At 46.0% G+C, this 13,849-nt stretch overlaps 1 protein-coding gene across 1 annotated transcript in view; it reads right to left on the reverse strand.

Moving 5' to 3' along the window:
* Nucleotides 1-13,849, reverse strand: part of VWC2 (von Willebrand factor C domain containing 2) — a 135,584-nt gene that overhangs the window by 106,735 nt on the left and 15,000 nt on the right. Inside the window, exon 2 of the mRNA XM_069462416.1 lies at nt 4,180-4,309. Within this exon, the coding sequence (XP_069318517.1) occupies nt 4,180-4,309 (130 nt within the window). The remainder of the gene's footprint in view (nt 1-4,179; nt 4,310-13,849) is intronic.

The raw sequence follows: 13,849 nt of genomic DNA on the forward strand, positions 1-13,849 counted from the left end.
TGTATGATGTGATTTGAAACTGTAGTTTTCAATTCATTTCTACTTGTTTGTTGCTGGTATATAGAAATACAGCTGGTATTTAAGCACTGACCTTGCTAAACAACCTTGTCAATATCAACCATTCATTCCAATATTTGCAAATTCCTTTATTTTTTATGGACACAATCATGTCATCTATAAATGATGACAGAGTGTTTCCATAAGATTGGTGTTACTTCTTCGGTAAAAAAATTTGGAAAGATTCAGTGGTGAGGCCATATGGGAGTACCAGATGGGAGCAGGCTTTTCTCTGAGAGAGGATCTTGGTGTGAATCACACTGCCCCCCACACACCCCATTAAGTTTTGTCCAACGTGAAGTTTAAATATGATCATATGCTACTCTCTGAAATTCACAGCAAAACAAACAAAACCCTGCCTAATTCTCAGGCAGTGCTTCTCACATATTTTCCACAAAAGTACATCTAATAATTTGAAACATCAGTGTTTCTCTTAAAAATTTTATAAAAGTTTTTCATTTTCCTCCAAAAAATAGCCATATTTACTTTCTCATGAAAATAAAGTTACAAATAACAATCACCAAGTAGCAGTGACACTCCAGGGAGATATACAATCTTCACGCCCAGTGCCTCTGTGCCTCTGCTCTCCGTCACCTCCCCCCTTAGGGTACCACATTCCACTTTTGAGAAGCACAGCTAATTCCAACAAGGCCCTCATATTTCAACACTGCTGTCCTACTTTGATCACTTCTCTTCCTTTGCATCCATAAAGGAAGATGGCGTGCACACCTGCAGAAGGGAGGTCTTCTGATTGCTAACGGGAGTCTTGTAGCTACTTAATGGTGACAAGCACATCTACTAAAACTAAGGGGCTCGAATGGAATGAGTGTGTTGAACCATCACTAGAGAAAACCTGAATTTTTGAAAGTCAATATAACACTCACTGTCTCTATCATTTGGGGAAAAAACAAAACAAAACAAAACAAAACAAAACAAAAACCAAAAAAACCCAACGGTGCCACACGAACATCCATTTATCAAAAGAAAAACCATGGGAAGTTGATCTACACAAGTCAACAAAGTGAATATATTAAACTGTATTTGATTTGTGATCATTTATTTATATTCAAGGCATTCTTGGTTTCCAACTTTTGCTCCTTTGATGCAAGTGACTTTGGCAGGCAGCAACTGAACTGTAATTTCCCTTCTGTCGGAGAAAGAGCTATTTAATGCTACAGGTCTCGACATGCCAGCGTGAGGTGCAAAGGCCGGTCTACAGGGATCAGCAGTTAAAATCTTCATGTTTCATCCCAGCTAAGTCTACCCAAGCTTTTAATTTCATATAAAGCATGCATTTTTGATGTCCTCTAATCTGCGATATATCAGACATATAATTTTTTTAGGAAGACATCATTTGTGTGGTGTGGAGGCAGGGTTAGATTAATGTAAATTATTCATTAATCTCACTCAATTTTTATAGAACTGTTTTCATTTTTCAAGCAGCTTTCTTTTACTAAGAATTTCAAACCTAGTTTTTCCTGTCAAGGTCAGAATACCCTGTAACTAGAGACAGTTGAAAGCCATGTTCTATCTGGAGAATAAAACAAAATTTATTAGTACATACCTGATTAGACACATTTAAATTTATTTTAAGTTATATTCTTGGAAATAAGAAAATTGTTGATGTTTTGATATTATTGGATCAAGCCTTTCAATATAAATCCTTCTGTAATATAAATCTAGCTTTAAAAAACATACTCATCTTCCTTCTAAAAGTCTCTAATGTGCCACCACAAAAATCTTGCCTCAGTTCATCCCCTACTGCCTCTCAAAGTATAGCAGGCAAGGAAGAACACCACCAGGCCACAGGCATCTCCCAAAACCATCAGTGCAACTTTAAAACACACTGAATCTTTGAGTATACCATATTTATATAGCTTTTATATTTGAACATTTTTGCTTACTCAAAAAATAAAATTATATCTTACATGACAAAAGTTGAATACAAGTTATTTTAAATCTTTATAAATTTTAACATACCCACACATGACAAAGAACGAATTTCAATAACTTCTAACTGTAGATCTCTGACTCTATACCCTAAGTAGGATACATCTTCAGGGCAAAAAGAGCTGTGAAAAATCTTGAGCCCTACTCAGGAGGGTTCACATTGGCGGTGGTATAAGTCACTCCGTGAGCCTCCTGGGAAGGAGCAAGTAAGTAAATACACTGATGGTGTCGGGTTACGCACACAGAGACACGGCAGCAGGGGCCAGAGCGGAGACAGAAAGAGATAAAGGGAACACGGCGGCAAAACGTTAACAACAGGCAAGGAGAGTGAAGGGTTTACAGTTCCTTACTGTACGGTTATTTCCACTTTTCTGCAGGTCTGAAATTTTTCTACAGGAAAAAGCAATTACAAAAGACTCAGGGATTGAAATCCTGTCTCTTCAACTAGAGTAAACACCCAAACTAGGATTCCCTGGCTATCTAAATGCCAAAGCCTTCTTTGTAATCACAATTGACAAGAGAAACATGGAATAGCTTAGACGCTTAAGATGCCAAATATTTGAGCAACCCATCTTTAAACCACTCACTAAACCACCTGACTCCGTGAGAGGTTGTCTTGCCCCCCAGGCAGGGCACTGCAGTGTGAACGCCTTCCTCGGGTCTCCTAGCAGACCAGAGGGGCACACTCGGGCTCCTCACTGGCCACGTAAGGCCACCCCCGGCCGCAGCGAGACTCTCCAGCCCATCCCCACTCTTCCTCCCCACTGTTCCTGATTAACAGCAGCAGAGCCAAGGGGACTGATTTCCCTCCACCTCACGGCTCGTGCGGGGTGGCATGATTTTGAAAGAGCATATGCAGTTCGTGCTAAAGGCTGCCTCCCCATTCTCGTCTGATGGCATCCTGCCTCAGGGTTTCATCGTAATTAGTACCCACGGGAAAACAGCCGGCCCCACATAAAGTACACTCTTGGACATATTTCTTCGGACACTGTCACTTACATTCAGAGACCAGGACATATTATGGCTCCACAACTGTTAACATTCCCACTAGAGTGATCTTGTTCTTTCACGACTACCCTCCCACAACAGCAACTTCATTTCCTCTTCCTGTTTTTTTTTTTTTTTTTTTTTAATCTCAAGAGTTTTGCAATGTCTTGTGGTAAAATTTGGATAAATGCGGATGCCTGGCTGAAGGTGTCTGTGGTACCTGAGGGCCCACACGATTTTGACTGGCTTGTCTGCAGATTCTCACAATCATCCTGGCACCATGAACACTCCCGTGTACCCAGGCCTGCCTGCCACTGAGAAAGCCCACACCACACAGTTCGCAAGCCCTGGTCCAGCGGCCACAGTCCAAGGCTGGCAATGTCACAAGTCAGCCCTGAATGCTCCCGCCCAGGAGTCCTAGCAGCATGCCCCGGGGCACATCAAGAAAGCCTAATCTCTGCTGTCAGGGAGGACACTCAGACACGGGCAGGCACAGTCCTGTCTCCCTCCCAAGCCGGCTGTCTTCCGAGCTGGAGCTGGAACTCTCCGGCCCAGTGTGCTGGGAATGCACTCCCGTCAAACTCCCTCCCAGAGGGCGACACCTTCAGTACCTCAGGTAGAGTAATTCTCGCTATGCAGGATGAGGAAACACTCTCCCTTGATAAATTAGGATCGAGGACATCCTGCCATTTCTTTTTCATGAGGCAGGCAGGCTTCTGATCTACCCGGGGCTCTCACTGGGAACACAGGGGCTCTCTTCCTGCCTAATTTACTTATGAAAAATATTCAATTACGTTCCAAGTTTAATTCACTTAGTAATGAAAAGTAAATGAGCCCAACCAGCATGTTTGATTTGTCTTAGAAAGACAGAAACAGATTTGCAAGAACAAACAAAGTTAAATTAAAATAAGTGACTCTCCTCAAAGGTAGAAATTGAATTTCTCCTCAAAGAACTTCTTAACATCCATAAAACATGGAGCTGCAGCCAGCAAGAGAGATGCCTCCCTACAGAGCACCTCCCAACCACACCCTGAGGCCTCAGGATCACACGTATGTGTCCATGCCCGTGTGTGGATGCCTATGTTTGAACTCCCGTGTCTGTGCGTGTCCCCTCTACCATGACGTCGAGTGTGCATCGTGTGGCGGGGTGGGAGGCGCACCCGTGGCCGACGGCATCTCACCTACCGTTTTTGCAGATGGGGCAGCACTGGTCGGGCTCGTACACGGGGTCCACACACTCCGTCTGGGGGCACGCCGACACCGTGCACAGCACCTCGCCGTTGGCCTCGCAGCGGCACCTCTCGCACGGGGACACCTGCAACACAAGCCCACGGTCAGGCCGGGCCTCCTGCCAACCTTATCCTACAAACCTAAACTGTCTCTGAAGACACCCCAGTGTTTTAGGAGTGCTAAGGGGAAAAACATGAAAAGATCCCGCCCCGCGGTTTTCAAAGCGTGGCCGGGACCCTGGGTGTCGGCAGGCTGCGCCGGGTGCGCACACGGCCAGGCCGCGGGGCTCCTGCTGCTCCGCCCAGCGCCAACCACAGCGGCTCTGCCCGTCTGGGTCCGCACACTGGGCGGCTTTAGGAGCTTTCTTTTGAAGAAGCATTTTTGTTTCTTTAAAAATTAAACAAATGAGCACTTGGTACTGAATTCTTGCCCACCCGCTCCCCCCTCCGTGGCCCTGCCGAGCAATCCCCCGCCATCACCCCCAGTGTTTCTCAGTAAGAAGACACCCGAATAGCAGGGGAAGGGAAAGGGGTGACCGTCCTCAGAGCCAGGCCCTGTGCCAGGAGTGTGACTATTACTTCAATGAACTCTTACCGCAGTGCTAAAATACGCCAACTAAAAGTATCGACCCGTCTCAGTACTGACGAGGAAACCGAGACACAGGCACTGGCAGCCGGCCACGGGCACACTTTCCAGGAGGCTCCTGACCGCAAAGCCCACGGCGGCCCCACTCCCCCAAGGCCTCCTCTGCTTACTCCCTTCCACTGGCAGGGGTAGGATGTCCTCCTAGATACCGGGCTTCAATTTGCCTCTGTACTTTCCAGGCTTTGGCCCAAACTCTTCCTTCTGGAGCCATTCAGACAAGCAGAACAGCCATTCCTGGAAAGGCTGTGCGCTGCCCCAGAATCCTCCCCAGCAGCCCACGCAGGGCGCTGCGATTTATTCGCCAGGGCAGAGCAGGAACGGCATGTGCAGACACAGCCATCTGAACCAGAAACTGCGAGGCGAAACATCCACTTTAAAAGTCAATGGAAACGGGGGTGTGTGCTGTCCAGCTGAGCTCCTGCCTCCCTGCGGGCAGGGGGACCCCAGTTGACCTGTGTGTCCCACACCCACGGTACAAAGAACACTGGAAAGGTAAAGAACAAGGAACTCTCACAGATGCTTCCTTTGCCTACACGATGCCAAAACTGAAAAGTGAATCTCCACTGAATGGACTGGTTACTGCATGAAGCAAAAGCTCAGTTTGGGTTTAACTGTACCTGTATCTCAGGCACCGCAGTCCACCTGCCTGGGAGTCAGGACTTGGCGGGGAGGGCGTGTTCATGTACTTGGCAAAAAGGAAAAGAAAGTGAAAAACTTCAAAAAAGCCCAAAACAAAATATTGACCTGGTTTGCAATACAGCCTTAGACGTTAAAATCAACCTTACAACAATATAAAGGCAGGTTTTCAGAAGTACTTTTGGTGCAACAGAGTTCTTCCCCTACCATAAGCAGTGTTCCTCTAGTTTCTGCTGTCTTGTTGCAGTTCCCATTTCCTTCTACCTCCTACCAATCCCCCCTTCAGTCTGTAGCGTCTCTGTCTCAAGGGAGGATGTATATGGCAAGTAGAATGAGAAAAAGATTCTGAGTTTGAAAAGCAGAGACCTTGAGTTGCAAGAGACAGGGTTTCTGCGTATCATAAGTTTTCAACTGGAAGGAATCTGGGCATAAGCTCTCAAGCCCAGGTGGTGTGGATCACATGTTGGGCACCGTGCCCCAGGAGAGGTGAGAACCATCCCCTATGGAGGGCAGTATAGTCAATATGGGGGTCATATGGTGGGGTCTGTTCTCAGTAAGTGGTACAGCCACAACCTGGCATCCACTAGGCTGGACTCCAGGGAGGGAGTAAAAAGCATCATTTCAGTTTGGGAATTTGCAAGAAGGCAAGAATGGGCCCTATGTCATGTTCCCAGGGAGGGCTCCAGGAAAACAGCAGGACCACAGAGCAAAGTGTGCAACTGTAAAGTCAGAAAGGGTTCAGGTACTTCAGCAGCAGGCCCTGAGTTAGCCTGACCCAGCATCTTTCCGCGTGAGGAAGCACATCCATCCTGGCCAGTAGGGCAGAGATCACTGGCCTGGAAACAAAACACTTTTTACTGCCACCAGAGCTGAGATTTCACTGCACCCATGCCACATAACATTGCTCAAATGCATGCAAAGCAAGATAGTTTGCTATTTTCTTACAGGTTTCACAATGTTATAAAAAAATGTGATTGTTGAGTCTTAGTTTCATTAAATATTTAGAAATCCTGATTCAATTACAGTCATGCACCACATAACGATGTTTGGGTTGATGGTGTATGGCATATACCTGTGGTCCTGGGCCACAGACTGGTGCCGGTGTGGTGCGTGGCCTGTTGGGGGAGGGGCCACGTGGCGGGTGGGTGGGCCAGTGAGGCTCCGTCTGTGTTTTGGCTCCCCATGGCTCATATCACAGCCTGAGCTCCACCTCCTGACAGATCTGCGGCTTTGGACTCTCACAGGAGCGCCGACCCTAGAGCAGACTGTGTACATGAGGGATCCACGGTGAGTGCTCAGCTCCGCTCTGTGTGAGTCTGGTGCCTGCTGATGAGGGGTGGGGCTGGGGCGGTGGTGCTGGCGCTGGGGAGTGGCTGCAAGTGCAGAACGTCATTGGCAGAGAGAGGTTTGACTGCACAGTGAATGTGGTGCGCTTGGGTCATCCCGGGGCCATCCTCCTCCTCTTCCATGGAAGGATTGTCTTCCATGAAGCCAGTCGCTGGTGCCAAAAATATTGGCGATCGCTGTCATATACAGCCATGTTCCCATAAGTTTACAACACCATATTTTTACTGTATCTTCTCTATGTTTAGATACACAAACACTTATTACTGTGTTCCAGCTGCCTATGGTATCCAGTGCGGTCACATGCTGTGCAGGTGTGTAGCCGGAGCTAGAGGCCATACGCTGAGCCTAGGTGTGCAGTAGGCTACACCATCTAGGTTTGTATAAGAGCACTTTGTGATGTTCCCACAACCAGGAAATCACCTAAGGATACAAGAATGCACCCCCTTCCTTAGATGACACATGACTGTATTTACTCTATTTGGAGATTGGTTCACTTCTCAAAAATCAGAGTGAAGGCTTGGAGTCAGCACTGCCACCAGCCTGTCGCTGTGGGATCTCACATGCTGCCGCCTACGCGTGTCTTCACCAGCGCCTGTGCTGGGCTCCTGTTCACTTTCATCCCAGGTTCAGGCCTGCTCCCATCCCCAGAGGAAGCAAGGCTGGTGACAACACATGGCAAGGCTGTGCCAGTTCCCTCAGATGCCAGCCAGCTGTCCTGCTAGCCCCAGCTGGGCAAAAGCCCTCGGCTGGTCACAGCCCCTGGTTCTTAGAAGTCAGAGCTTCTCATCCCGGACCCCTGCCCAGGACCCAGGTCACGTGACAGAGCTCTGCCTGCGCCATGCTTATGCACATCACCTGCAGGATGAGTGGGTGCGGCCCCAACCCCAACCCACGGACCCACCTCCCAGTAAGACCTGCTTGCCTTGCAGTGTCTCTCAGAAGCCCTGCTCGGACTACCTGCTGGGCCCCTTGGCCACTCCCTGATGTCACGCCCTGCTCACTGGGCTTCTTCACCCAACTAACCAGGCCTGCCACGACCTAACAGGCAAAAATAATGCCAGGCTCCTGTCAGTCAAACCAACCCAGAGCCCATCCCACTGTGCTCTCTGCTAGGCCTCATTTGTGCTGTTCTGTTTCCCTTGAAAGGCTCACACTTCTACATGTCCAGCTCCAGTGCAGCCTCCCCTGGGAAGCCACCCCTGATAGCAATACGGACGGAGCAGGGCACTTGCCATGCATTAAGACATCACCTGAGCTTGTGCCTGTGCCTCTCATAGCTCTCACATAGCATAGGGAATGCTGCTAAAATAAAAAACAAAACAAACACAAAACCCAGGGCCCATGTGAACTCAACAGCCAGCCCAGGAAGATGCAGGCTGGAGGCTCAGCCTCACCATGTCAGGAGGGAAGAGTCACCACTGAACTCCAAGCCTCGGGTCCTCTGGGCAAGTCTGACAGAGACCCAGCTGGACGGAGGCCAGCTCTTCTCACAGCTCCAGGCCCTACACTGCCTGGGCAGCCACCATTTCAACACGGGGCTCTGCTCAGTGCCTCAGGAGGGCCACGGTGTGCTAATGCGAAAAGCCTCCTGCTCAGACTCCTCTGGGACAAGGTGCACCTGCCTTCCACGGCCTGAGCTGGGGCGAGGCTGCCCAGGGGCAGATGGAAGCTACAGCCTGTGATTCCAACTGTGGGTTCCAGCTTTGACGCAGGGCTTGCATCCCCAGTCATCAGGGCCAATCTGGCATTCGAGGTCACAGTTTCCCTCTTTCAGGCTCATTCACCAACCCATGGCTGGAACCCCAATGTCTAGGATTCAGGTCAAAGGTCTGCCTATCCCTGGACCTCATCAGATTCCAGGTTGCTGCTCTGACTCTAAGCACCAGGTCTAGGCACCCACCAAGCTTAAGATTCTTCCCCTGCCAACCTGGGCACCAAACAGCTTCCTGCCATTCTGTGCTCTTTGTTCCACCATGGAAACTAAAGGTGAGACATCCAGTGTATCACTTTATCTGCAACCAGTGGCAGGAACTTCCATGCACAGTTTTCTAAGTGGATGAGATGGACTTTTCGCCTCTTCCAAAGTTATTCTTTCCCCAAAGAAACTTCAGTCAGAATAACCTACGTTTAAAGCAATAGTACTTCTTGTTAGCAAATCACAACCTACATTTTGCATAGAATGTCTTATGAAGAAATACCATTCTTCACAATCTTCCAGTTACAAATCCAAGTTTTGCATCGATAGATTGAAATGTATAGACTAGAGAAACATCTGGGCATCTGAGAAAGAGAATCCATTCTCAAGGCATGTACTATGTGCCAGGAGTAGTCAAAAAGTTTTCTGGATCAAAAGAACGTGGTTTCTTTGAATTGGGAGTGAGAATGAAGACATTCTCTGTTCATTCATTCATTCCAGTCGTGGGGCCAGAGTGATGAATACCACGTCCTCCATTTTTCAGGAAGGCTGGAGGACGGATGATGGCAAGGGGTGCGTGCTGGACCTGGCCTCTACCAGCAGGGTCTCTAAGCTGATGGTACTGTTCTTTCACTCATCCACATTACTTCACAGTTACCACGTGAATCCGTCTTGCCAACAACAGTTTTTAAAAATGGATCTAAGAAATATGTCCTTAAACTTGAAGCACAGCAATGAAAAAAGTCACATTTGAGCATATTTTTTCAGTGAAACAACTATGACTACAACATGTGTGGCAGAGGCTATGTAAGGATATTAACTAGATGGTAAAGTTATTCATAATTATTTAGACCTTTATAATGCTCAGTAATTATATGCATGTCTATATTATATGCAAGGACTATAAAATAAATATTGAATCTATTTCTAAATAATTAAGTAGGAGTGGATAATACAGTTTACACAGGAAACAATTCTTAAATAAAAAATGAAGCCTATACAATTGGATACTTCTTAAATCAAGTGACTTATACATAAATTAAAGATCTATATGATGGTAAATGGTAAAGAAGCTGGAATTAACATGCTTATCTGAGTAGCATTTAAGGAGCTTTGTATTTTATCATATATATTTTAATGAACTCAGGTGCAATTAGGCATCTATCTGTAAGAAGCTTTGCCTTGCTTAATTTCTTAACTGTGATTATAATCATTATAACCACGAAATGGACCAGGCTTTGAAATATTGCAGAAAGCAGGTTGAATTTTAAACCCGCTCTCAGCTATGTCTCAAATCTCCATCCCCTGTGGAAAGCAGGAAGTCTTTTCCAGACACTGTCTCCTTCCCCATCCCATCTGCAGCAGCGGCAGTCCCTCACCCTCCACCAGAACACACCGGAATGCCAACGTGCTTCTCCCAAATCCAGCTTAAACACATCTTCCTGTGACAAGTAAGAGATGCCTGTGTGCACAATCCTGTCACCCCAGTAGCAGCCACCATGACACTTCCAACCAGAGCTTCTCCCTGTGAGCTGCTGGAGCAGGTGCCACGAAGCCCCACTGCTGCAGGGCACTCCGGCTCAGTGGCGAGGAAGCAGTTCCAGGCCGAATGCAGATGCTCACTCAACAACAGATAAAATGGGAGGCAGGAAAATCCCAGCACAATTTCCCAAGTAATTTTAATGTTGCCATAGATGGGTTTAACTTAAACATAGCGAAGCAAGAGAAATATGAGCTAGTAGCCTTTAGTGTAGAACTTTCTTAACTAAAAGTATTCAGCATTAAATAAGCCTTTCTCCCTATTTTGCTATTTCTTCCATCAGTAGAGATGTCTGATTAATTCTTCCACCCCTCAAATCGTTGGATTCTGAAATGATACAAAATAAGACTAACATGAAAACAAACAATGATACCTGGTCTGCTTCTTCCTTCCTACCTACCTCTCCCAGTCCTCCCCTTCCTGGAAACTTTTTTTAAGTCTCTGAACTCCCTGAAGCCTGTCTGGCCTCTCAGGCACAGCGGCTCTATCACTGAGATCCCTAACCCCGCCATGCAGAAAGTGTGGCCACCCAGGCTCAGCGCGACTCACAGGCCAGAGCCATCTCTAAGCTGTGTCTATAACTGTTACAGTAACTGGGCCAGTGCAAAATGCTGAACGAGCTCAATAAATATTGACTGAGTGAAGAAAGAAATGGTTGGAAAGACACAAAATCTAAAATGAACTTGCACAGCACATTATGAAAAATATAAAAATCTACAGCTTTGCTTCAGGAAAAATTGCTCAACACTTCACAAAGAGCTGCTCGCGGATCAGATACACATACCCAAGGAAAGGGGAGTAAAGACAAACCTTTCTATCGAGAAGGGCCACGATTGGAATTACACATTTAATGCACACATGGAACAGAAGATACAGACACTACAATGGTATAAATACTACAGCAGTGACTTTCAAGAAGGGGTCCAAGAGTATGTAAAGGGGTGTGTGGAAACTGAATAAGTAAATGCAAATCCTGAGATCAGAAAACAGAACTTTAAGATTCTGTTTCTAGTTCTGAACTGAGGGCCATGCACAGCTGCCACACCACACTCCGCCTATTACGTGTGCTTTAAATCTCTGCTCTACTTTCTCAGTTATGTCTTCTTAAAACAACTAAAAGTTTATATTGAATATTTGAAGAATCACACCTTTTATTTACAAAGTGACAAACAATTTATCAAATCCAGACACAAACACTACAAGATACGGACACATCCATCTTGCAGACTGAGATTACATACACGTGAGACCCCCAGAGGAGCCAGACTAGGAACAGGCTCTGCAAATTGCACCATCAACCCACCCACCCATCCACCAACCAAATGCACAGCTCACTACATTACAAACCCTGTGTTCTCAGGGCGAGATATAAAGAAATACACAAGTCACCTGCCTCAACTACTTGGTCTCATTAAGGAGATGAGATGAAAATATATGGAGGAGAGGCTAACAGAATGGCAAAAAATGTCAGGTGTTAATTGAGCTTTGTGTGTATCGAGAAGTTTAAAGGTAAAGTTGTCACTTCTGGTTGACTGGGCAGAGGATGACCTGGAATATGGTTAAGGAAGGTGAGGAGGATTGGGGCAGGTGGAGAAGAGGGGAGAGCCATGGAGACAAGAGGATGAAGGATGGAGACGTGTCCAAAGGATGCTGCGTATTCTAGACTGGCTGAACTATACTACAATGAAGAGGCACCACAGCGGATAGACTGGACAGGTAGAGAGGGGAGATACTAGAAATACATCTCCATCTGTCTACTTGGGGGCATGTGGAGTGAGGTGACAGACTTCCTGGGATCATGATTCTTGCACCATAAGACAAGATCAACTTGGGTCTACAAAAACCCAAAGTAATCCCTTCAAATAACATGCCATGTTCATTTCTCTGGTTTCCAGTTCTAGTTCCCGTACTTACCTACTGCTGAGCTCACATACTGTATTACAAGGGCCAGAGATGGTACAGTTAACTGTCATGGGTTCAAATTCAACGCATTTAGTAGGGTAAGCTTAGGCTATGCCTCAATGTCCTCAACTGTGAATTGGGAATAATAATACTATTTAGCTCAATAGGATTGTTGTGAGGGATGAAATGCATTAAGATATACAAAGCATAATAAAGGCTAGCTGTTGCTGTAGTTATTAAGATGGAACTGCCAAGTATGCCTATCTATAACATGCAAGGAATCTTATAAATCAAAGATGGTTTTTAAGAATTGAAAAAGAAATAAAGTCTATTAAGTGGCATCTACAAAAGAGAAAATCTGAATGGTCAATTAATATACGCGAGAATGTTCCATCTCTTTAAAAATCAGGAAAATGCAAGCCAAATGAGAGAGTATTTCACGCATACCGAAGTTGCATGGAGAGAATGTCTGATGACATCAAGTTTTGACAAAGAGGAGAGGAACTAAATTTCTCATATTTGCTGGTATGCAAATAGGCACAATGACTTTAGATCTAGATACACAGAGGTCACAATGAGAGGGTCAGGAGTGAGAGAAATGCTTGCTGTTCCTCTTCAAGCCCAGGTACTTCTCTCTGGGAGGAGGCAAAGAAACTCTGCAGCCAAGTCCACTCGGCCCTTCTGATTTCCTCTCTTTGGGCATCAGTTTCTCCACAGGATAAGGGCACCTGTTCCCTCCTTTCGGTAAGCTTGCAGATCTTGCCCTTACACGCGGGCTGTCTAGTTGCGCAAACTGCTCAGGTACAGAGATGCCTCTGGTCCACCAGCAACATGTGATTTATCTGGCTGCCCATTCAAGCCCGGGTTGCTGATCTCTATCTCTGTGTCACTTCTCAGCTGGTTACAAACTTGGAAATGAAATAACAGGTGCTACTAATTGATAATCCCTAACAATTTGTAATAGAGAAAAGTTAGATACAATTGCCCATTATTAAGAGAGCAGAGAAACACATTGTGGTAGTAGTCAGATAGGATACTAAACAGCAGTTATAAATTCATGAACATGTATGTGAGTAACAACACAGATGACTCTCAAAAACAAAAACAAAAAAATTGCAAAGAATACATACGCCATTATGTTATTTGTGTAAATGCCAATCTTTGAAAACACATGTAACAATAGGTGTTGCTTACAGGCACAGGCTCAGGCTGTGAGGAAAACAAGAAACGGGTGCAGGAGTGTGAAGCACCATCTCACTGCACCGGCTACTCCCGAGGAGGAAGGAAAGGGGTGGGATGCAGGGGCAAGGTCAGCTGTATCTGTGCTCTTTATTTCATTAAGAAAGAGATCGGAAACAAATGTGACAAAATAGTAGCAGCGAGGGAAGCTAAGGGGTGCCTGGACAGAGTCTGCATATTATTTAGTCACACTGAATACATTTTAAACATAAATTTTAAGAAATACTCATTCTGAGGCACTAATTCATTCCATATCTAAGGACATTTAGTAAGTACCTAAAATATGCCAGGAAATACTCAAAGTCCCACTAATCACCCCCATCTAGTAACCAACTGATGGAAGAATTAGTGATACTTTACTGGGCTTTTCCATGAGGGTGCAAAGAAAGACATGGGACTGT

This window comes from Eulemur rufifrons, chromosome 29 (assembly GCF_041146395.1).
Source record: "Eulemur rufifrons isolate Redbay chromosome 29, OSU_ERuf_1, whole genome shotgun sequence".
Lineage (NCBI taxonomy): Eukaryota > Metazoa > Chordata > Mammalia > Primates > Lemuridae > Eulemur > Eulemur rufifrons.